Genomic DNA, 23,007 nt, shown 5'->3' on the forward strand with positions numbered 1-23,007 from the left:
GGCACTTTCCCAAAGTTATTTATGGGCTCCTTTTGTAAGCATCAGGGACTCCCTTGTAAAACAGATAGTGACCAGAGGTAGGCAATTCACCAACGTTGTTTTATGGGCTCTTTCTTTGGGCTCCGTGGACCCTCCCACATTCCAGGCCTCGGGGTGAAAGCACAGCTTCAAGGCTTTCTTTCCCAGACAGTGGAAACGCTACATAGAATTGCAAGGACTTCCCCCCCTCCCCATGCTACCATGGTGTATGCTGGGAGGTCGGGACACCTGGCAGTATTGTCGGACCAGTCCCAGGACTCCTGAGTCAGTGGGTGAGACTTGTCTCCCTCCTCCCCCTGCCTCGGTTTGCTGTTCATTCTACCTAAGTGGTAAGAGGTGTCTCCTGGCAACCAGGATGCTGGATGCGGGCCAGGAACAGCAGCGCAGTCCCAGAGTTCTTCCTCTGCCGCCTCCTGCCCCAAGGGGTGCGGCCATGGTGAGGAGGGCTGGGACTCTGGATCCATGGGGGAGGCAGTCCATGCACCTCCATGTTTGCCAAGCTGCTTCTGACTCAGCTGCCATGGCAGGTCTGCAAATAATAGTCACAGTTCAGTGAGAGCTGTCTTTCTCCTTGAAGTTCGTGTATTTTCTTTTCTTTTTTTTTTAAGACTTTATTTATTTATTTTTAGAGAGGGAAGGGAGGGAGAAAGAGAGAGAGAAACATCAATGTGCGGTTGCTGGGGGCCGTGGCCTGCAACCCACACATGTACCCTGACTGGGAATCGAACCTGCGACACTTTGGTTCGCAGCCCGAGCTCAATCCACTGAGCTATGCCAGCCAGGGCTGGAGTTCATATATTTTCATACGGAATATGTTATTGTGGTATCACTCACATACCCTAATAGTCGCCCTTTTAAAGTGTCGACGTTAAGAAATGGGTAAACCTGTAAGAAACTCTCATAAAAGTCTGAGTCAAACAGAGGGCACATTCTGGGAAGCAAGATCTCAAGGACTCCAGAGAATAACAGTTTTGCCGCTTTTTTTAGGCACTGGGAATTCCGGGGGGGGGGGGGGCTCCCCCACCCTAGCACGCCAGTGCCTCCCCCTACACACGTTTTCTTTGCCTTTCTTTCTCCTAAGTCCCCAGAGCCCCTCCCCCCCCTTTTTTTTTTTGCCTCTGTAACTTGTTTCTTCTACTGCTGTGACTTTCAAAATGAGCTTTTGCTTGTGTTTGAGTTCCTCGGCTCTGAGTTCTTCCGCAGCCGAGCCTGGGAAGGGGGTTGCTGAGCCGAGGTCTGATGTCTGGTGCCGTTCATCATTCCTAGTACCGTGCGCCGTTCATTCATGCCATCGGTTAACCTTCAAAGCGACCTCCTGAGTTTGGGGTAAGAAGAAAACAAAGAAATTAAAGAGGGAAAGTAACGAACAGTACACGGAGGTGGGAAAAGCAAGGCAGCAATTGGATTACAGGGCAGTTAATTACATGATAATTATGTGCTCTCTTGAGGGTGGTTATTTTCAGAGGTGTGTTAACCTGGGTGCACAGAAGCAGCGGGGAGGGCTCACCTGGGGCAAGGATAAACCTTTCACTGAAAAGTGCTGTGCCTGGCATGTGACTGCCCACCGGGACCTGCCCAGTTAGCAATTCATGGTCAGATCACCCTGTGAGGTTCCTTTCCATAGAACCCCTTTTCGCAGTCACAGAAGTGTACAGTCCTGTGGTGGGTTTTTATTTTTTTTATTCTGTATGTTCACAAAGTTGTGTGACCATCACAACTATTTAATTCTAGAACATTGTCATGACTTTATGGAGACAGTCATGAAATACTTGGAGCAGTCCCTCCCCATTCCTGCCCTCCTGGCCCCTGGGTCCCTGGGAACCAGTGGTCTCCATCCTGTCTCTAAAGATTTGCTGATAGCCCTGGCTGGCGTAGCTCAGTGGATTGAGTGCAGGCTGCAAACCAAAGCATCGCAGGTTCGATTCCCAGTCAGGGCACATGCCTGGGTTGCAGGCCACAGCCCCCAGCAACCGCACATTGATGTTTCTCTCTCTTTCCTTCTCCCTCCCTTCCCTCTCTAAAAATAAATAAATAAAATATTTTTTAAAAGCCACTCTTTCTTTAAAAAAAAACAACAAAAGATTTGCTAATGAGTGGAGCCATAAACTATCTGGGGTTTTGTATCTGGCTTCTTTCACTGTTTTCAAGGTTGATCCATGTTGCAGCATGTGGCATGATCTATGTTGTAGCATGTACCAGTGCTTTCCTGTGTGCAGCTGAATAATAGTCCATTGTATGGATGGACCCCCTTCGTTCACCCGCGTATCAGATGACAGACATTTAAGTTGTTTCGCTTTGTGTCAGTTATGAGTAATACTGCTGTGAACGTTCACGGGCAGGTTTGCATGGGGACACACGTTGCATTTCTCTGGGCTGTGCACCTCGGGGCGGGTTTGCTGGCTTGCGTGGTGCCTCTGGGTTTAACCATTTAAGGAGCCGCCAGGCTGTTTGCACAGCAGCTGCGCCCCCTTCCCTTCCCAGCAGCACTGCACAGGGCTCTGACTTCTCCGCGTCCCCTCCAACGTGTGATATTGCCTGACTCTTCTTATTGTATCTATCCTCCTGGGTGAGACGATCTATCTCATTGTGGGTTTTTTTTAAAGATTTTATTTATTTATTTTTAGAGAGGGAAGGGAGGGAGAAAGAGAGAGAGAGATCACTGTGCGGTTGCTGGGGGCCCTGCAACCCGGGTATGTGGCCTGACTGGGAATCGAACCTGCAACACTTTGGTTCGCAGCCCGAGCTCCATCCACTGAGCTACGCCAGCCAGGGCTTCCTTGTGGTTTTGATTTATATTTTCCTGATGATTAGTAACATTGAGGATGTTTTCACGTGCTTATTTGCTATTTGTTCTATCTTCTTTGGGAAATGTTGATTCAAATCCTTGCCCATTTTTTAAAAAAGATTTTATTTGTTTATTTTTAGAGAGAGGGGAGGGGGGAGAAAAAGAGGGAGAGAAAAAATCAGTGTGAGAGATGTCGGTTAGTTGTCTCTCTCATACCCCCTACTGGAGACCTGGCCCATAACCCAGCCATGTGCCCTGACTGCGAATCGAACCAGCAACCTTTCATTTTGCAGGCTGGCACTCAGTCCATTGAGCCACACCAGCCAGGGCTCCTTGCCCATTTTTTAATTGGCTGTTTTGTTTTTGAGTTGTAGGAATTTTTTTATATGTTCTGTATATTAACCTCTTGTAACATAAGAGGTCAGCAAATACTTTCTCCCACATGGGTTATCTTTTCACTTTCTTTTTAAAAATGATTTTATTTATTTATTTTCGGAGAGGGGAAGAGAGGGAGAAAGAGCAGAAGAGAAACACCTATGTATGGTTGTCTCTCGCATACCCCCTGCTGGGGACCCGGCCCACAACCCAGGCATGTGCCCTGCCTGACGGGGATCGAACTGACCACCCCCCTCTGGTTCCACGGAGCCACACCAGCCAGGGCCCTTGTCACTGTCTTAATAGTGTCCTTTGCAACATGAAAGTTTTTATTTTGCTGAAGTCCGACATATCTAATTTTTTTCTTTAGTTGCTTATGCTTTGGTGTTGCATCTAGGAAAGGGTTGCCTACCCGCCAATCAGAAAGATTTATGCCTATGTCCCCAGTCAGGGCCCAGGCCTGGGGTGCGGGCCGGGTCCCAGCAGCGGGCGTGCGAGAGGCAACGGCACATCAATGTTTCTCTCCCTCTCTGTCCCCCTCCCTTCCCCTCTGTCTAAAAATAAATAAATAAAATCTTTAAAAAGTCAACTATGAATGCATAAATAAGTGGAACAATAAATCTCTCTCTCTCTCTCCCAACTTCTACCTCTCTCTTTAACATCAATAAATTTTAAAAAGCCCTGGCTGGTGTGGCTCAGTTGGTTGAGTGTCATCCCACAATTGTGGGTTCGATTCCCAGTCAGGGCACATGACTGGCTTGTGGGTTTGGTTCTCCTGTCTGGGCCCGTATGAAAGGCAGCTAATCAATGTTTCTCTCTCATACCAGTGTTTCTCTCCTTCTCTTTCTCTCTCCCTTCCCCTTTCTCTAAACACTCTCTCCTTGCTTCTCTCACTAAAAGCAATGAAAGCCCTGGCTGGTGTGGCTCAGTGGATTGAACGCTGGCCTGCAAACTGAAAGGTTGCTGGTTTGATTCCCAGTCCAGGCACACGCCTGGGTTGCAGGCCAGGTCACAGGTTGGGGACCTATGAGATGCACCCTATCAATGTTTCTCTTGCTTTCTTTCTCTCTCCCCTCCCCCTCTCCAAAAATGAATAAATGAAATGTTACAAAAATAAAAATGAGCCCTGGCTGGTGTGGCTCAGTGGATTGAGCATGGACTGCAAACCAAAGGGTTGCTGGTTCGATTCCCAGCCAGGGCACATGCCTGGGTTGCAGGCCAGGTCCCTAGTGGGGCGCACGTGAACAGCAACCACACATCGATGTTTTTTCTCCCTCTCTTTCTCCCTCCCTTCTCCTCTCTCTAAAAATAAATAAATACGGTCTTAAATACTTGGGTTGTTTAGCCTTAAAAAAATGTAAGCAATGAAAAAATGTACTTGAGTGAAGATAAAAAACAAACAAACAAATAAATCGCTGAAGTGGCAACAGTGTGGTGGATGAAGATGCGGGAGCAAGACTCGCGTCGGGGAGGCCGATTCAGAAGTGCTGCATCGTTCATCCAGGCAGGACCTGATGAAGGCGTGACTTAGACGCAGTGGGACGTGGGCCGACTCCAAAGACACCTGAAGGCCAGGCCCTGGGAAGCATCTGCTGTGCGAGTGGAGGGAGAGGGTTGGGTCTAAGACAGCATCCGGCTCTTGGCTTGGAGGGCTGGATGCTGTAGTATCTCCTTTACCGAGGTGTGAAAGTTGGCAGTTCAGGGTGGAGGAAGAAGCTGAGGTCAGTTTGCGACACTCTGAATTTGAGGATTTACAGGACACCGACAGGAGGTATCTGGAGCCCAGGAGGCAAGGTGTTCTTGGAGAGGGACCCTGATTTGGGCGTCCTCGGGGGCGGGTCTCCACTGGGGGGTGGAGCCGCAGCTGCCAGCGGAGAAGGAGGTCCAGGCGGAGGGCAGGGGGTGGGGGTGTGTACAGTAGGGAGCGGGGCACGGAGCCATGGAGGCTATCCAGGGAGAGAACTTATAGGGGGGAGAAAGGCAGGAAGCAGGGGAGGAGTATGGGGGCAGGGGAGACGGTCCAGAGAAAAGCGGTGCAGAAAGAGAAGGTCCAACAGTCTGCTTTGCACTAGCGACCAAGAGGGTGTTGTGGGTCCTGGGCGGGACTGGCGGCAACTTTTCTCCAGTCTTCCCACAAGCTTGCTCCGGTGCCGGACAACAGAAGGCAAGGAGAGTGTGGGGGGGAGGGTGTGGCTGAGATCTGTGGGTGGGCCTGGTGGGGAGGGTGGGGGTCCCCAGGGAAAGGATATTGGTTTTTATTTTATTTTTTAAGATTTCATTCATTTTTGTTTTAGACAGAGGGAAGGAAGGGAAAAGAGATGGAGAGAAACATCAATGTGTGGTTGCCTCTGGCACGCCCCACACTGAGGACCCAACCTGGTGGGCAACCCAGGCATGTGCCTCCACTAGGGATCGAACCGGCGACCCTTCGGTTCTCAGGCCAGTGATCAATCCACTGAGCTACACCAGCCAGGGCAGGATATGGTTTTTTGTTTTTGTTTTTTTTTTTTTTAAGATTTTATTTATTTTTAGAGAGGGAAGGGAGGGAGAAAGAGAGAGAGAGAGAAACATCAGTGTGCGGTTGCTGGGGGTCATGGCCCGCAACCCAGGCATGCACCCTGACTGGGAATCGAACCTGAGACACTTTGGTTCACAGCCCATGCTCAATCCACTGAGCTACGCCAGCCAGGGTAGGATATGGGTTTAAAAAAAGTTTTTTAACTTATTGATTAGAGAGAGAGAGAAACATTGATTTGTTGGTCCACTTACTCATGCACTCACTGGTTATTTCTTGTATGTGCTCTGACTGGGGTTCAAACCCACAACCTTGGGTGTCACGATGATGCTCTAACTGAGCTACCTGACCACGGGGAAAGGCTATTGTTTCAGAGAAAGACTCCAGCTTCTCTTGGGCCTAGAAGGGGGGCAGGGAGAGGGGGAAGCTAAGGACCCAGGCTGCATGCAAATCCCAAAGTGGCAATGCCCTGGGGAGGTCTGTATCTCCCTGTGAAGTGGAAAATGGGTGACTCTGTTGAGAGGGAGGGGGTGGGGAGAGGCGAGGAGCTCTGCAGAGAAGACAGGAATCCAGGCTGGGGAGATGGAACCAGAGGCCAGATCCGGTGCAGAGCTCCTGGAGAACTTTTTGAGCAGCTGCTGAGCGGGACGGTTGGAGACCCGGACCCGTGTTATCACGAGATTTCTCTCCAGAGAGTCCCAGCGTCCTGGAGGCAGAAGGGAAAGCCGACCATGGGCCTAGGCTAGGATATGCAGCCGGGCAGTCAGCTGCGGAGAGCCCCTGGGCCCAGGAGCAGCCCTCCAGCAGGCTCCGGGGGCCCCGGCCACTGGGTCAGTAGGGGAGCGGATGGCCGACTCCTGAGCTGGCAGTGAGCTTCTCAGGCTGCCTCCAGGAGACAACGGCCAGGTCCTCTGACTCTGGCCCCTGAGCCCTGGCTGCCTTGTGCATCAACACGCTGGGTAAAGGACAAGCAAGGCCTGCAAGGGAGGAAGAGCTTAGAACCATCAGCAAAGGCCTTGGGGAACCCAAAAAGGCAGAAGCTAGCCTGGCATGGGCTCGGCCCGTGTCCACAGTCTCACAGCAGACACCCTGGGCCTCAGCCTCAGGCGGGCGTGGAGCACGGGAGTGGAGGCTGGGAACTCCTCCGGGGGCCAGCGGTGGTGCCCTCGGACCCTGGGCTTTGGGCAGCTAACCTGGAAGCAGCCCGGGTCCCCCCACTGCGGCTCCACCTTCAGTGGAGGAACCTACCGGGGACCTCAGTCTGCAGGTGGCAGCAGTGTGCGGCTGGCGCCTCAGGTCCCATTTGGCGCCTCAGCAATTCTGTTAACCCTGGAACCAACTGCCTGCTTGAACTCCCTCCGTGTTAGAGAACCGACGTGATGTTCCTGCTCTGGGGGGAGCCCAGCCGACGACACACTGGGTTCCGGAAGGCCTGGGTCTGGGGACTGGAGTGCACGCTTCTGAGGACCTGCGGACTCCCTCCGGTGTCCGTCGGATCCCTCACTGACGTGAGGCCCGCTGGGGCCCCACTGGGCTTCTGGCTCTGGAAGTGTCCGTGGGTGCCCGGAGTGGGCACCTCAGTGCAGACAGGTGCACTGGGTAGTGAGGGCTGGTCCGGCCATGTCAGTGGGCTGAGCCAGCGGTGGTCAGCGGCTGCTCAAGTGACCCTGCGGCTCTGGGCTGGTGTCAGAGGCTGGTCGAATGCTTCAGTGTGGAAATCCAGGGGAAAGAACCGCAGGGAGGCCTCGGGGGCACGTGGCAGCCTCACCTCTCCCGCACTCAGTCCCTCCTCTGCCAGAACCGCCACCAAAAATCCCAGCCAAAGGTGGCGCTTGGGAGGGCATTGATCAAGATGTGAAGGGCAGCCCTGGCTGGTGTGGCTCAGTGGATTGAATGCCAGCCTGTGAACCAAAGGATCACCGGATGGATTCCCAGTCAGGGCGCATGCCTGAGTTGAGGGCCAGGTCCCCAGCAGGATGCACATGAGAGGCAACTGCACATTGATGCTTCTCTTTCTCTCTCTCTTCCGCTCTCTCTAAAACAAATAAATAAAATATTTTTAAAAATATTTGTTTTTCTCCATAACTTTTTAAAAAGACTTTATTTATTTTTAGACAGAGGGGAAGCAGAAAGAGAGGGAGAGAAATATCAATGTGTGGTTGCCTCTCACGCGGCCCCTACTGGGGACCTGGCCCACAACCCAGGCATGTGCCCTGACTGGGAATCGAATTAGGGACCCTCCAGTTCACAGGCCGGTGCTCAATCCACTGAGCCACACCAGCCAGGGTGAAAAATAAATGAATTTATAAAGAACTGGAACATCACTTGAAACTTAGTAGGTGTTACGTTAAGTAGTAGATACTCCTAGTTTTCTGTCCCAGACTGACTCGAAGCAAGGCATTCGAACGCTAAGTTGTACTGCTGTTCTCTGCTGCTTCTTTTACACGTATACATCACCCATTCATTTAACAAAGAATTTTTACCTCGGCTGCAGGAACCCAGCAGAGAACAAAGCCTGTGTCCTCATGGTTGGGGAGGGACCAAACCAACAATGAGCAGCCAAGAAACATGCCAGGCCTTGGTAAGTACCTGCAGAAAACAATTAGGGTGATGTGATGGGGAGTCTGGGTGGCGCTTCTCACTGGAGGGTTGCGGAAGGCCTCTCGAAGAGGTTATGTAAACTGAAATCTGCGTGACAAGGAGCCAGCCCTGCCGGTATTTCTAAGTTCATCTCAGTCACTCAATCGTGACCACTGCTCTTCTCTCCAGCCCCTTCCCATGAGTGCATTAGGCTTTCTCTGTGCCTAATTGTTTGGAAACACCAGAATCTTATTCCACCCTGCCTTACCTCGTGCTATTCTTTCTGTCCCGTCGTCTGGTGTCCCCTTTGCCCCCATCCCCGAGTTCAACATGTGACCTCCTCAGACCTTAGGGAAGCAGGCTGCAGACCACAGCCCCAGGCTCCTCCAGGCTCCTCCCTGGTCAAAGCGCCCCAGCGAATCGCTATGGGTTTCCCGTGTGTTCAGCCCCAGGAATTTTCTGATAAGGACTGCAAAATAATCTGGCTGCTCACAAGAACCCCCACGGGCCTTTGTTAACATACAAAATCTGAGCCCCAACCCAGACCTCTCTAATTAGCATCTCCAGCGGTGATTCTGAACATCAGTTCCGTTGGGGAACCGCGTCGTAGCAGAAGGTATCCTGGTTTTGTAGGAACAATGAGGTGCCAGATGCCCGGAATATATCCCGGGGAGGCTGGACACCGAGGTTAAGTGCTCTGGGTTAGGCTCGGCGCCAGTTTAACGTGCCTCCAGTCACCTATAGGAACAAGTGGCAAAGGCACAGGAAAGAACCTTCCGTGCCTCTGCCATCGAGGGAGCCTTTCCCCGGGCTCTTTGGACCTACTTACTGCTGGACCATGCGGTACCACTGATTGCTCGGCCTCCAAGTAACAACGGAACCTGTGCGCGGTCAGAGGCACAGGTCAGTGGTCGTCCGGACCGAGCTCCTTTCCCCACCCAAGTGATAACACGCTGGGACTGCCCGAAAGTTCCCTCTCCAAGCCTGTTTCCCCCCCCTGGGAGAACTACCTAGTCCCGCGGTTACTTGAGATTAAATATATGTGTGCACTGTCCACAGTAAACCTCAGACATACGCGACTGCCTTTGTTTTTACTTATTTATTGTCTTTACGAACAGCCCGCAGGAGGCAACTTCAGGCACGTGGCCCGGGAGGGAATCACCTGCACACGGGATTTGCTGGCCCCGGTTCGCCGGCGGGCGGGGCTCAGGTGGGCCTCGGACTCCGACGGAGTGAACCGTCGGTCTCGGCCCATCAGCACGGAGAAGGGGGGCTCATTCCTTTCTCCACGGCCGCCGGAGGCTGAGCGTGGAGCGCAGGATGGGGACGTCGAGAACGTCCGTCCGAGTCGACAGGATCCGGACACAGTCGGGCACAGGAGACCACGAGAACCCACAGTAACCGAGATCGGCCACGCGCGGCGCCAAAAAAAACGTCCGCGCCACGGCGCAGGCTCCGCGAGCCGCGGAGAAGCGCTTCAGTGACTGCGCGCCCACCGCCCAATCAACGCCGGGCTTGCACAAAGCGAATCCTCCCCCGTTGGGCGCCGAAACCGAATCTCCTCCCACTCCTCGGCCCGCCCACTCCCCCGGGCCCCGCCCCGCGCCGTTCTTGGTAGAGGTCCGCGATTGGCTCTCGGGATGAGCGCGAACTCTGGTTGGTTGAAGCCGAGTCACGAGGGCACAGTCGTCGTCTTTCCAGAGGCGATTACTGGGCAGGCTCAGTCTTTCGCCTCAGTCTCGAGCTCTAGCTGGCAGCGCAACGTACGCGCTCCGGATCCTCAGTACCAGCGGCCGCCATCGACGTCGTTAGGTTCCGTTGGGCTCATCTGCGCCACTCACGCGCCACACACTCGGCCGCCACAAGCCGCCATCATGGTGAAGCTCGCAAAGGTAAGAGGCCTTTCTCGCGTAAGCACGGACATCGAGGCCTGTTCTCCGAGCAGCGCGCGCGGCGCCGCGAGGAGGAGGCCCCGCACGCCATCCCCGGGCGCGTTCGAGGGCGCCATGCTGCGGGAAGTCTCGCGTGACGAACGCGGAGGTCTCGCGTGTTTTGGCTAGTGGGTGGCGCGGTGAAGAGCTTCGGCAGGTGTCGTGGGTGGTGTATTCCTCGGTGAAAGACTTGGGGGCTGAGCGTGGGGAGGGGGCGCTGGGCTTCGGGGTGGACCGATGAGGCCAAACTCCTGCGACTGGCGCGAGCGGGGCCCCGCCTCCCGACGCACGTGTCTGGGCGCGCGGCCCGCCACGTGGGCCGTGCCGGCTGAGTCGCGGCGTCTCCGGAGGGGACTGCGCTTTGAGGCGGGAAGCGGCGGGATTGCGGTAGATGGCGGCCTGCGGCCCATGGGCACGAGGTGGGCTCCGGAGGGAAGTCCTGCCGCCCGCTTTCCGAGCCGGGCTGCGCGCACGTGGCGGCCTGTGAGCTACCCCACGTGGCCCCAGTGGGCCTGGAAGGGGCGGGGTTTCCCTGCGAAAGGAAATCTGCACGTGAAGACCGAAGGTAGTTAAGAGATGTATATATGTTTTTTCTCTAAGTTGCCCTAACTTAAATTCATCAAGTATGGTGATATAAGGTAACAGAAACTACCCTTTTCCCCTAGGTAAAGGGTTGTGGGTGGTTGGCCATTAAAAGTGGTCCGACCGTAGGCTCCTGAGTATTAAGAAATTGGATCTGGTGTGAGAATAGGTTCTGGAAGTAGTTTTTAAAACGGGTGCGCTTCATGAAGGCAACAGGAAGACGAAGATACTTCCTTGAAGTTATCTTTTTGTGTAAGGTGGCCTTACGTTTCGCCCTTTAACAGTATGAATGAAAAGTGGGTTCTGAGAAAGAGACGCCCGCACGCCCGCACATCGCTGTTAGGAGGAGCGGTGGTGAAGCAAGAGTGTTGTCCTGAAGTGTGGGAGGTGTAACGTGTCCGCAACCGTCTGTTTCAGGCTGGTAAAAACCAGGGTGACCCCAAGAAAATGGCTCCTCCTCCGAAGCAGGTAGAAGAAGACAGTGAAGATGAAGAAATGTCAGAAGATGAAGATGATGAAAGCAGTGAAGAAGAGGTAACGATGGACAGTTTTATGCAGAATGGAGGGTAAATACGGGTGGTATTGGAGGTCTGAAAATAACAGGGAGAATTAAGGCTGTATCCATTCACACATTTCCTGTTGTAAGTTGAATGTTTCCCAAGGTCTTCCTTGACCTGTCAGAATATCATGAGGAGGGTGAGTATTTGAATGAGCTTGAGAGAAAAGGTCCTCGTGTGCCCTCGACAGGGCTTAGTGTGATGATACATAAATCGTTTTTCCAGTTTCAGTGTGTCAGCCCCACGTGCTAGAGGAGGAGACAGCCTGGGCTGCTGTCCTGTATGGGGCAGTACTGAGCGGGGCACCCAGGTCTGCGGTTACCCTGCCCAGATTTCGTTTTGCAGCCTGCAGGCCGGTCTCTGTTCTTTGTACGAGTTCTGTAATGCTAACCACTGTTACTTCTCTGTGAGGATTGCTACCTCCCCGTGTGCCAGTGTTGGCACTGTTCGGTACTCCTGGCTGCTGTTGCTTGACTCTAAAGAAAACCAAAAGTTTTATTTCAACACATTACCTGATAAAACTGGTGGCCAACAGAAAGTACCTTTCGGTGTGACTTCAACATAGATAAGTAATGTGTGTATCAAAGCTAACTGCTCATCCTCTAATTTGTATTAATTTTGCAAGGATTGAGCTTATTTTATCCTCGTTTTATCTCTGGTTCTAAGACTGAGGTTTCAGTGAACTTTATATCACCTTCCATAGATAACACTTAGAGATTTCTGAGTGCAGGGCTTTTAATTACAGAAATCAATGGCTAATCCTAAAAACAACATGTAGAGTTGGTCCCATTAATGATTTTCAGAAGAGAAAAACATTTGAGGCTTCAAACACCTTGCCTAGGGCCACAGAGAAGCAGACGGTGTCCAGGCGGCCTGTTTGCAGAGCACACTTAAGGTGCGCTGCTTCAAAGCCGAAGTGGTTAGAGTGTGGGGCCCAGAAATTCACAGATCTGGGTCCAGAGGTGTTTGAAGTGTGAAGGGTTCATCCTTTATGCTTGGATATTTTCCCTGGAAATGAAGACTGTTAACCTCTCAGGTACACAGAAGGACATGTAGCCTGATCCTGTGGTTAATGTGCTGGCATGTAGCTAATGTACCTGGTCTTGAACCAGAGGCAGTGCCAAAGCTTAGCATTTCTTTATGTGGGACCAAGGCTTTTTAAGTTTGTGAATAGACTCCTGTTTGTTTTATTTACTCTTTAGGTTATCATTCCTCAGAAAGGCAAGAAGGCTGCCACAACTCCAGGAAAGAAGGTGATTGTTTCCCCAGCAAAAAAGGTTGCAGCCACGCCAGCCAAGAAAGCAGTTGTCACCCCTGGCAAAAAGGCGGCAGCTACGCCAGCTCTTGGCAAAAAGGCAGCAGCTACGCCAGCCAAAGCAGTGGCCACACCTGGCAAGAAGGGAGGCACACCAGGTAAAGCACTGGTGGCAGCCCCTGGTAAGAAGGGAGCCGCCACGCCAGCCAAGGGAGCCAAGAATGGCAAAAATGCGAAGAAGGAAGATAGTGATGAGGAAGAAGATGATGACAGTGAAGATGATGATGAAGAGGATGAGGATGAAGATGAGGATGAATTTGAGCCAGAAGTGAGGAAAGCTGCTGCTGTCACTGCTGCCTCTGATGATGAGGAAGATGATGAAGATGAGGATGAAGACGACGAAGAAGATGAGGATGATGAGGATGATGAAGAAGATGGTAAGGAGTTCTGTTGGTAGTCCTTGAGCTCATGTTTGTAAGATACATTAGGGGTGAGGTTGGGGGGGCGTGCCACATGCAGACATACTCTTCCTGTGGCACCACGGGGCTAGATAACGGCCCTTCCGGGGTCCTCGGGGCTGGTTTTGTGCACTAGAGTGATACCCATGGAGAATTGCCTGCCCTTGAGAAAATGCTTAACGTACCATACTCTAGGAGTCTTTTTCAAAATACAGGGGTCTGTTTCCAAGTAACCTGTTGATTCTCGCCATAATTACTAAGCACAGTATTTTTTTTCCTTGAGATATCTAGAACAAATGTTGATGGGAGATAATTCTCTTGAGTTTTTAACTAGGTAGCGTCTCTTTTAGACTCTGAAGAAGAACCTATGGAGGTTGTGCCAACCAAAGGCAAGAAAGCCACAAAAGCTGTTCCTGTGAAGGCCAAGAGCACAGCTGAGGATGAAGAAGATGATGAAGATGAAGAGGAGGACGATGAAGATGATGAAGAGGAGGAGGAGGAGGACGATGAAGATGAGGACGATGAAGAGGAAGGTGGTAATCAAGTTAGATTCTAAATTATACTGGTATGATTTTGTTTAAGGGAGGTATTTGAACATGTGTGGCTACATGTGGATGACACAGATTGTTTGAAATCTTGTCCCAGAGCCTGTTAAAGAAGCACCTGGAAAACGAAAGAAGGAGATGGCCAAACAGAAAGCTGCTCCTGAAGCCAAGAAGCAGAAAGTGGAAGGTAACTGGTAACTGGGCAGGATTGGGGGGGGGGTGGCACCCAATAGCACACATGATGAACAACAAAGGGACTTAATACTGAAACCTGATGTTACGTGGCAACGTGCTGATGTGCTGTGTATACAGATGTGTGCTGGAAATGAAGTTCTGATCCTATTTTATGTTAGATTAATTCTAGTTTATTTTTTGTACAGCCACAGAACCAACTACAGCTTTCAATCTCTTTATTGGAAACTTGAACTTCAGCAAAACTGCTTCTGAATTAAAAACGGGTATCAGTGACGTTTTTGCTAAAAATGATCTTGCTGTTGTGGATGTCAGAATTGGTATGTCTCGGTAAGTGTGGGAGAGCTGACCCATAGCATTTCTTCTGCACATCCTCCCCGGTCTGCTGATGCTTTCTTTCCTCCCTTTCTAGAACCTTAGTCCTCTACCCTGAGGCTTGACTATGTCCTCAGAGTTTAGACATTAATGAATTGTCATGTAGGTTATCAGATTGTGAAGCCCCCAAATCGAAATTTCCGTAATGTCCCTTAACTTTTGATGGCACAAAATGATTTTTTAATTTTTTTTTATTTTAATTGTTCAGGTGGTTTTCTGCCTTTTACTCCCATCCCAACCCACCCCCTAGCCCTCCCCACCTCCCTCCAATTTCCACCCCCTCTTGTTCACAAAATGATTTTTAATAAGCTATGAGTGTTTAAAGCTTTTATTATCTAAAATTTTCAGATACCAAGTAGCCATGATAGTGAATGCTTTTAATCAGACGGGATTCACTTAATTTAGATGCTTGAACGGGTTCTTTTGTTAGTCCTTATGAGCAGTGTAGTTAAAGCAGACAGTCTCAGAGGTGAACTTGCATCAGGCCTGGGACTTAGAGCGTGCTCTGCATCCCTAACTCTCAGAGCCTGCCTTTATTTTGCTAATAGAGTGGCTGCCTGTAAATTAAATCTTTGTTTGCACTATCACATTAGTGCCACTGCTGACTTAGAATATGTTAGTGTAGCTCTTGTTTTTGTCCTTTTCAAACCTGTGATTATGTGTCTCTGCCTTGCCACCATAAAGGAAGTTTGGCTATGTGGATTTTGAATCTGCTGAAGACCTAGAAAAAGCCTTGGAACTCACTGGTTTAAAAGTCTTTGGTAATGAAATTAAACTAGAAAAACCAAAGGGAAAAGACAGTAAAAAAGGTATGTACTGTTTTAGGTAAAGTTTTTAATTTTATTGATTTCAGAGAAAGAATCTCTTTGTTTGTTTGTTCACTTACGTGTTGATTAGTTAATTCTTGTGTGTGCCCAGACCAGGGATTGAACCCGCAGCTTGGGTATATCAGGATGACACTCTAACCAACTGAGCTTACCCGGTCAGGGTCTGCTTTAGGTAATTGTGATACTAATAGGTAACTCGTTAATGGAAATGTTTCTAGTCTTAACTGGCCAAGTTAAGTAGTTGGGCCTTTTTCCTTTGGTTTCCTCATAGTATTGAGGGTTGAATGAGAATGTTAAATGTTCACAACAGTGTTTGGCACCGATTGCTGGTGTTACAAATTCCCAAGTCAGACAAGAAACAAAACAAAAAAGAATGGTTAGATGTACAGGCATACCTTGGAGATACTGTGGGTTTGGTTTCAGACCACCGTCATCAAGCATCATAGTAAGGAAGTTGCAGCCTTTTTGCTGGTGGAGGATCCTGATTTCAGTTAGTTTAAAGAAGAAATGCAATACCTACGTATGAAGCACAGTAAAGCGAAGTGAATAAAACAAGGTGTGCCGGTACCTAAGTTAGCACAGAGAGGGCTTTCCTCCCTGGAACCAGATCTGGTCCTTGACTGTTATTTTTGTATCCTTCATATACTTGGTCATGTTTCGTGTGTGTATGATTTTCTAAATTTAAAAAATACTGAGCGCCTACTAGGTGGTTGTAAGTGTCCGGCACATGGTGTGATGTCCATTGTGACAGCAGCTTGTCTTGCCACTGCCACGTCTCGGTACTGCCAGAGTGTCTTGTACATTGTAGGGTCTTGGATTGTATCTTGAATGTGACTTTTCTGTTGCTCAGTATCTTGCAAGGGAGGTTTTTTAACCCATCTGGCTCCTTTTGTTTTTTATCTAGATCGAGATGCGAGAACACTTTTGGCTAAAAATCTGCCTTATAAAGTTACTCAGGACGAATTAAAAGAAGTGTTTGAAGATGCCATGGAGATCAGATTAGTCAGCAAGGATGGAAAGAGTAAAGGGTATGTTTTGTGTCTGCTGGATTGTTGAGTTTCATTAAAATTAATGCACTTCTGATTTATAAAAGAAACATTGATCTAACTTTCCCTAGGTGTATGATTTTGGGCAAATTCATTTATAACATATGCTTCAATTTCTTAACCCGCACACTGAGGGTAACGCAGTTAACTCGGTGTCTTCAGAGATGGGTTACTGCCTGCGAGGCGCCATGAACTGTGCCCGGTGCACAGTGAGGGGTGGCGATGAGGCACAGTGGCTAGGCTTGCCGTGAACAAGTTTTCTAGGGGTATTTGGCAAACTTTGTATATTGGGGCGAAAGTTTTGATTGAAAAGTGGAAGATGGCAAAAAACCACAAGCAGACATTAGTATAAAATAAGATATTTATTGTGCTTAAAGCAAGGTCATGTTGCCAAGATGAAAACATTTGTACTGAATGGTAAGGTTTGAAAAGTGACATCTTAGGGTTTTTAATGCACCTCCCTCCCCCTATTGCAGGATTGCTTATATTGAATTTAAGACAGAAGCTGATGCAGAGAAAACCTTGGAAGAAAAGCAGGGAACAGAAATAGATGGGCGATCCATTTCCCTGTACTACACCGGAGAGAAAGGTCAAAGTCAAGACTATAGAGGTGGAAAGAATAGCACTTGGAGTGGTAAGAATGTATACGTTTCCTACAGAGTTCCAGAATTGATGGAGAGAAACCCTTTGCATCTTTGAACTTTGAATATAAAGTTGGTTGATTAATTTGAATATAGGTGTAGATTAAGCAAGTTACACCTCTGTTAATAGTAGTTCAGTATCTGAAATTTTGCATTAGACTTGTGTATGTATGTTTTAGACTTTAAATAACTTACATTATGTACATTTTAAAATTAGAGAATTGTTCTAGGAATGTACAGCCCAGTAGTCAGCCTACGCACCTGAACGACAGGAATAGAAGGAAGCAGAACACAGTGCATAGTAGGTACTTGGTGTGTTGAGATACTCGGTAGGGATTCCATCTGCATCAAAGTTAACGTGTTGAGAAAATAGTATGCTAATGCTCCTAAGCACAGAAAAGGTGTTTTTTTTTTTGTTTTTTTTTTTAAGATTTAAATTATTTTCAAAGAGCTGGGAAACGGGGAGAGAAACATCAGTCGGCTGCCTCTCACATGCTCCCAGTCAGTGATCTGGCCTGCAGCGTAGGCATGTGCCGATCGGGTCACAGGCTGGCGCTCAGTCCGGAGCCACAACCGCCAGGGCAAAGCACAGAAATTCTTAACAAGGTAAACAGCTGTGACTGCAGCTGTGAACCACTGTTTCACCGTCTTAATGTGGCATCTCTTTATTTGTAGGTGAATCAAAAACTCTGGTTTTGAGCAACCTCTCCTACAGTGCAACAGAAGAAACTCTTCAGGAAGTGTTTGAGAAGGCAACCTCTATCAAAGTGGCCCAGAACCAAAATGGCAAATCTAAAGGGTAAGATAACTCGTACCCCTGTGGTGTTGCTCTGGTCTGGACGAGTGTCTTGGCATAGAGAGGTAAAACCGTGCTTTCCTGGCTTTTGGAAGCGGGGTTACTTCCGACAAGTCTGTATGAAACAAAGAACATTGTTCACGTGCTTGAGGGAAAAGGCTCAATGGCATTAGATGTAGTTGCAAAGGAGCCACTAGCTTGGTAATTCTAAATATTGGCTGTTTGTTCTCAGGTATGCATTTATAGAATTTGCTTCATTTGAAGATGCTAAAGAGGCTTTAAATTCCTGTAATAAGAGAGAAATTGAGGGCAGAGCAATCAGGCTGGAGTTGCAAGGACCCAGGGGATCACCTAATGCAAGAAGCCGTAAGTTACCATTAACAGGGCCTCGTGGACGGGGGGTGGCTGTCCTTGGTGCCGTGCTGTCGCTTTTTGGTCAGGTCTAGAGGCGAACACTTGGGGTTTCTGTTGCTGCTGAGTCAATGACACTGGATATGATGACTGATTGTCTGAGAAATAGTTGATGAAATCCCAAGAAAATTCCTCTAGATAGTCAAGTTCTGATCCAGCCCTGTCGACTCTGAGCAGCAGGTGTGCGCTGGGGTCCTCGGCCCTGTCTGGGGGGGCTCTGCTTTCCGTGAGCCGTCTGAGGCGGCAGTTCAGCTGCTTTGGTGACCCAGCTAATCTTGGGGGGGCAGTTGATTTAAGCCCTTGGCTTTAATTAAGCATCAGTTTGCTAAGATTACCTTCTTTTTCTCATAGAGACTCTGCAGACTTCTGCTAAGACAAGTGTTCTTGGCCAGTAGTTACTCTAAACATGGAGGTCTGGCGTGTTGTCATGAATTAGGATTTTAAATAAACGGTTTATCTTGTTCTTGCCCAGAGCCGTCCAAAACTCTGTTCGTCAAAGGCTTGTCTGAGGAGACTACAGAAGAGACATTAAAGGAGTCGTTCGATGGCTCCGTCCGGGCCAGGATAGTCACGGACCGGGAGACGGGATCTTCCAAAGGGTAAGCTGCAGGCAGCGACTTGGGGCGGGGCGGGGGGGGGGGGGCCGTTTGTGTGTCTTCTCATTGAGCTCCTTGCTGTCGGTCTGTGGCAGTTTATGGATTCGCACGAGAAGGAGAGACAGTTCACAGAGCTAGCGTTGCTTTGCCTCCAGTCTTCAGAGGTACAGCCTGCTGTTCTGTGAGACATTCTGGTATTCAGGCTGTCAGTGGAACCAGCCGGCTTGCCAGAGAGAGCTACTCTGGTCTTTCGGCTCTTTTCTCCATTGAGTAAGGCTACTTTCTCGGGGATCGCTAGCCACTGCGTGAGGTTAGCTTTGGCACGTATTCTGTATCTCTGCTTTATAATGGGTAATTTCACTTGGCATTCTAGGTTTGGTTTTGTAGACTTCAACAGTGAGGAAGATGCCAAAGCAGCCAAGGAGGCCATGGAAGATGGTGAAATTGATGGAAACAAAGTCACGTTGGACTGGGCTAAGCCTAAGGGTGAAGGTGGCTTTGGGGGTCGCGGCGGAGGCAGAGGTGGCTTTGGAGGCCGAGGTGGTGGCAGAGGAGGCCGAGGAGGATTCGGTGGCCGAGGCCGGGGAGGTTTCGGAGGTAAGGATCACGGAGGGCCGCCTCCGAGTGCGGTGGTGCTGCCGCGGCCGTCCCGGTCACTGGGGAGGGGAGAGCTCCTCCCGGCAGCTCGGCTCCCGTTCCTTAATGACGTCTTCCCTTCCCACAGGCAGAGGCGGCTTTCGGGGAGGCAGAGGAGGCGGCGGCGACCACAAGCCACAAGGAAAGAAGACGAAGTTTGAATAGTTTCTTCTATTCCTGTCTTTCCCTCTTCCGTTTGAAAGAAAGGACTCTGGGGTTTTTACTCTGTTACCTGCTCACTGACAGAGCCTTCTGAGGACATTCCGACACAGTATACAGCCCTGTGGTCTGCTGGGAAACCCATATAGATAACATTTCAAGGGAGATGCCCCGTTGGTTTTGACTGGATATTCATATAAACTTTTTAAAGAGAGGAGTGATAGAGCTAACCCTTATCTGTTTTGAATTTATATTGTTTCTTCCCATGTACAAAACCATTTTTTCCTACAAATAGTTTTTTTTGTGTGTGTTGGGGGGTGTAAAGGAAAGCAGAATGTTTTATCATGATTTTGCTTCAGCAACTTTGGGACAGATTAAAAGTCCTAAACTCTGGTGCCAGACTTGTACTTCCTAGAGTGTTTCTCCTGGAATGGCTCTGCCACCTCGGATCCCCCCCGCCCCCAACGGAAGTGCTTGGTGCTCGGGTTTCAAGTGCCCCAACCCTAAGTTTTGGTGGAAGGGAGGTCTGTGTGGCCTCTGCTCAATAGCCAGCTGGACGAACAGTGCTCAGGAAATGGGCCTCAGGTGACGTGGCTGTGAGCCCGGATTCTGGAACAGCCAGTGGCTAGCGAAGGGAATTCAGAGACTTTGGGACAGCAGTGGGGGAGGAAACTACCAATCCAATAGACGGACCTCAGGTTAAACTGCCAAGACCTTTGGTTTTGCAGAAAATGTGGAACGACCCAGACGTTTTGATTGATTAGTTTTACTAGATCCTCATCCAAGGATACGTTGATTATAGAGAAACACTGATCCGCTGCCTCCCATATGGGCCTGGGTTGGGGGCTGACCGGCAGCCTTTTGGTGCGGTGTTTTGCCATGCACAGCGTGCTCCCATGTACAGTGTGCGCCCTTACAGCGTTGCCGTGTGTAATGCACATCGGCATTGCCCCCCAGAAAGTTTGGGCATAGTGTATTACACACAGCAGAACTCGGTGTGGGGGGCAGTGCTCTAGTAAATGAAGCACCCGGCCAGGGCCTCCTTTACTAGGCATTCCCTGCCTTCCACCCCTACTTCTAAAAATTAAAGGCCAATGAACCCTGGCCGGTGTGGCTCAGTGGATTGAGTCCTGGCCTGGGAACCAGTCACAGGTTCAACTCCCAGTCAGGGCACACGCCTGGGTTGCAGGCCAGGTCCCTAGTAGGAGGTGAGTGGGAGGCAACATTGATGGTTTTCCCCCCTGCTTCCCCTCTTTAAAAAAACTCAAACTGCAGGGATGTTTAGGCCAAGGGGCTAACGCAATGAATTTAGTTGGAAAACGGCGCCCCAGATGGTGCAGCACAGATTTTGAACCCAGACGGCCAACCCCAAAAACCTGTATTAATCGGACTAGTAAAATACGAAATCAAAAGACAACAGTGCTGGTGAGAGTGAAGAAGGCAGCCGACCCAGAGGATGTATCGGATAGCTCCGTTTGGTCTTGGTTGAGTTTTGCCAGCGGGATGGGGACCCCCCAGCCGTGTGCGCATCACCTGCCTGTTCCCAGTACTAAAGGCTTAGAGCTCAGCAAAACTGCCAAAAGCTTTGAGGGGTGAGTGCCGATACAAGTTGGGGGTTGCCAGGGGAGGCCTCCAAAAATGACCCTGGGCCAACTTAATCTTCGAAGTTCCGGTTTGAGTTCATGGAGCATGTTGAGTTAGGACTCGGCTCTCTTTTTTGTTGTTGGTTCCAGTGAGAAAAACAAATGCATTGTTCACCTATTTGTGCGTTCATTGGCTGATTGTTTAAAAAATTACTTTTAGAGGGGAGGAAGGAAGGAAAGTATCAGTCGGCTTCCTTTTGCACTCCCCCAGCTAGGGTTCTGCCCCGCAACCCAAGCCTGTGCCCTGAGGGAATCAAAACAGCGACGTTTTGGTGGGCAGGCCAGCACTCAGGCCACTGAACCACACCAGCCAGGGTTTGTTGGTAGCTTTTTTTAAAATTTTAATTGTTCAAGTAGTTTTCTGTCCTTGACTTCCATCGCAGCCCACCCACCCATCCCTCCCCACCTCCCTCCCATTTCTACCCTCCCCCCCCCCCCAGTTTTTGTCCATGTGTCCTTTATACTTTTTCCTGTGAACCCTTCCTATTCTCCCCTGATGTTAGTCCTGAGCGGGGATGGAACCCGCTGAGCTACCCGGCCAGGACTGGTCTCAGCCCTGAATGTGTCAAGCTATCTCGTTAATGGCCGTTGGTCCCTTCAAACTACTGCCTGGGGTCTGGGAGTGGTCTTCTGGGTGTCCTGGGAGCCATCGGGGATGACCACAGGGAGGGCCTTGACCATTACTCCGCGGCCTCCCAGTGGGCACCTGCTCGGCTGGCTGCCTTGCTCCCCGTTTGGCAGGCCTGTGGGATCAGGCAAACCTGACAGTGCAGCGGGCGGTTTGGCCATCCAGGAGCGTGACCGCGGACTGCAGCTAGCTCAGCCCCGAGGTCCGTGCTTAGTGCTCGGTATGACTTCCGAGAGCCCGGAGTGGGGCTTGGGTGGCTTCCCTGGCCGAGGGAGGGCAGGCAGGAGGCCCTGGGCCCGCGGGCAGGGCGGGTGCTGGAAGGGATGCGTGCCCTGCCACAGAGCTGGTCTTCACCTCCGCTAAGGCGATGCGGACACCGTACCCACGGCGCGCCAGTGCTGACCGCGGCCCTTCCACACACCTGTGGGGCGGGAGGGGGAGAGGATCGGGGTTCACTGGGCCTCTCCCCGCAATCCCGTTCCTCCCCGTTGGGGGACTAGTCCGGCCCCAGGAACGGGTGGCTCCGACCAGAGGCACGCTCACTGCCAGTGGGACGAAGCTGATGGACGGGGGTTCCGCGGCAGGGCCGGGGAGGGGCGGCCTGGCGTTCAGGGCCAGACCCTGTACACATCATCTCCGGCCTCCCTGGTGCCTGGTTTCTGGTTTGGGGGGTTGGGTGAGGACCTCGCAGCCATTTTAGAAAAGCGGTCGGCTCCTTCCAGCAAATGGTTGTCGCTGTTTCTGCCGTCCCTTCCAGCAGGTGGCAGCACAGCCCCAGGAACGGAGACCCGTCGGAGCTGCTGGGAGCCTGGTGGCGAGCCGCACCCAAGCCAGCAACAGGGCCTGCGAGTCTGCAGCGAGTGCGCGCGAGGCACTGGGAGGGGCGCTGCAGCACCCCCGGAGAAGTGGACTCCGGCGGGGCCCACGAACTGAGATGTGCTGAATGTTTCTGCGCTCTTCCTCCGAGCTATCCCCTTTGCCCACGCTCGGTCCGCCGAGATTATCTCCTTGTGTCTCTGTCTCCGGCCTCAGCTCTGCAGTGCCCGAAGCTTGCCCCTTCCAAACAGAGTGTCCCTGACCCGACCTCCCCGCCCAGCTCTTCCCTCGTCGTCGCCCAGCCGATAAGGCCCACGCTCCTGCCTCCCACTCCTGGGCTCTCAGCGTTGTGGCCTCGGTCCCCACGCCCCTCCGGTGCTCCCTCAGGGCGCGGTCAGAGGCTGCAGCTCCAGCCAGTGGTCAGTCCTCCCTCTGCTGATGGCCGCCCCAGAGCACCTGACCCGTGATCCCTGCTCCCTGCCTGAAACTCCCTCCCCGCCCCCCGTCAGAGGTGGGCAGTCAGAGGTGGGCAGCCGCACCAGAGTGGGGGCTCTGAGGCAGTAGGCTGGGGGGAAGAGAGGAGGAAAAGAACCAACGGGCACGGGATGAGGGCCTGTAC

The 23,007-nt window shown here is 51.0% G+C and overlaps 1 protein-coding gene, 1 long non-coding RNA gene and 3 other non-coding genes across 7 annotated transcripts; 4 read left to right on the top strand and 1 right to left on the bottom strand.

The window, feature by feature from the left end:
• Positions 1-1,894: 1,894 nt before the first annotated feature.
• Positions 1,895-17,122, bottom strand: LOC118499970. The gene is made up of 3 exons (XR_004902489.1): positions 16,864-17,122; positions 16,125-16,129; positions 1,895-1,905 (listed from the first exon to the last, which is right to left on the bottom strand). It is a non-coding gene; the product is annotated as an uncharacterized LOC118499970 (long non-coding RNA).
• Positions 9,486-19,702, top strand: NCL (nucleolin). 3 transcript variants are annotated; one of them, XM_028508871.2, is made up of 14 exons: positions 9,486-10,186; positions 11,225-11,341; positions 12,567-13,056; positions 13,428-13,610; positions 13,723-13,809; positions 14,003-14,144; positions 14,874-14,998; positions 15,921-16,044; positions 16,539-16,696; positions 17,379-17,502; positions 17,732-17,865; positions 18,383-18,509; positions 18,880-19,103; positions 19,231-19,702. In XM_028508871.2, the coding sequence occupies exons 1-14, from the start codon at positions 9,935-9,937 to the stop codon at positions 19,305-19,307; spliced, it is 2,364 nt and encodes a 787-aa protein (XP_028364672.1). In that variant the 5' UTR covers positions 9,486-9,934; the 3' UTR covers positions 19,308-19,702. The 3 variants fall into 3 exon arrangements, with proteins under 3 accessions (XP_028364672.1, XP_028364673.1, XP_035878618.1); XM_028508872.2 differs by having other exon boundaries at positions 10,000-10,186; positions 13,428-13,613; XM_036022725.1 differs by lacking the exon at positions 13,428-13,610 and having other exon boundaries at positions 10,001-10,186.
• Positions 13,854-13,923, top strand: LOC114495827. Its single transcript, XR_003684492.1, has one exon. It is a non-coding gene; the product is annotated as a small nucleolar RNA SNORD82 (small nucleolar RNA).
• Positions 17,989-18,068, top strand: LOC114495831. The gene has a single exon (XR_003684496.1). It is a non-coding gene; the product is annotated as a small nucleolar RNA SNORD20 (small nucleolar RNA).
• Positions 18,564-18,698, top strand: LOC114495821. The gene has a single exon (XR_003684487.1). It is a non-coding gene; the product is annotated as a small nucleolar RNA SNORA75 (small nucleolar RNA).
• Positions 19,703-23,007: the final 3,305 nt, after the last annotated feature.

Source organism: Phyllostomus discolor, chromosome 4 (genome assembly GCF_004126475.2).
Source record: "Phyllostomus discolor isolate MPI-MPIP mPhyDis1 chromosome 4, mPhyDis1.pri.v3, whole genome shotgun sequence".
In the NCBI taxonomy this organism is placed as follows: Eukaryota; Metazoa; Chordata; class Mammalia; order Chiroptera; family Phyllostomidae; genus Phyllostomus; species Phyllostomus discolor.

What these genes read in the sequence shown, in the direction of transcription:
- NCL (XM_028508871.2), top strand. Translation starts at nt 9,935, where the DNA reads ATGAGCGCGAACTCTGGTTGGTTGAAGCCGAGTCACGAGGGCACAGTC. An exon ending in ATGAAAGCAGTGAAGAAGAG is followed by an intron (nt 11,342 to 12,566) that starts GTAACGATGGAC and finishes TTTACTCTTTAG; the next exon opens with GTTATCATTCCTCAGAAAGG. An exon ending in TGAGGATGATGAAGAAGATG is followed by an intron (nt 13,057 to 13,427) that starts GTAAGGAGTTCT and finishes CGTCTCTTTTAG; the next exon opens with ACTCTGAAGAAGAACCTATG.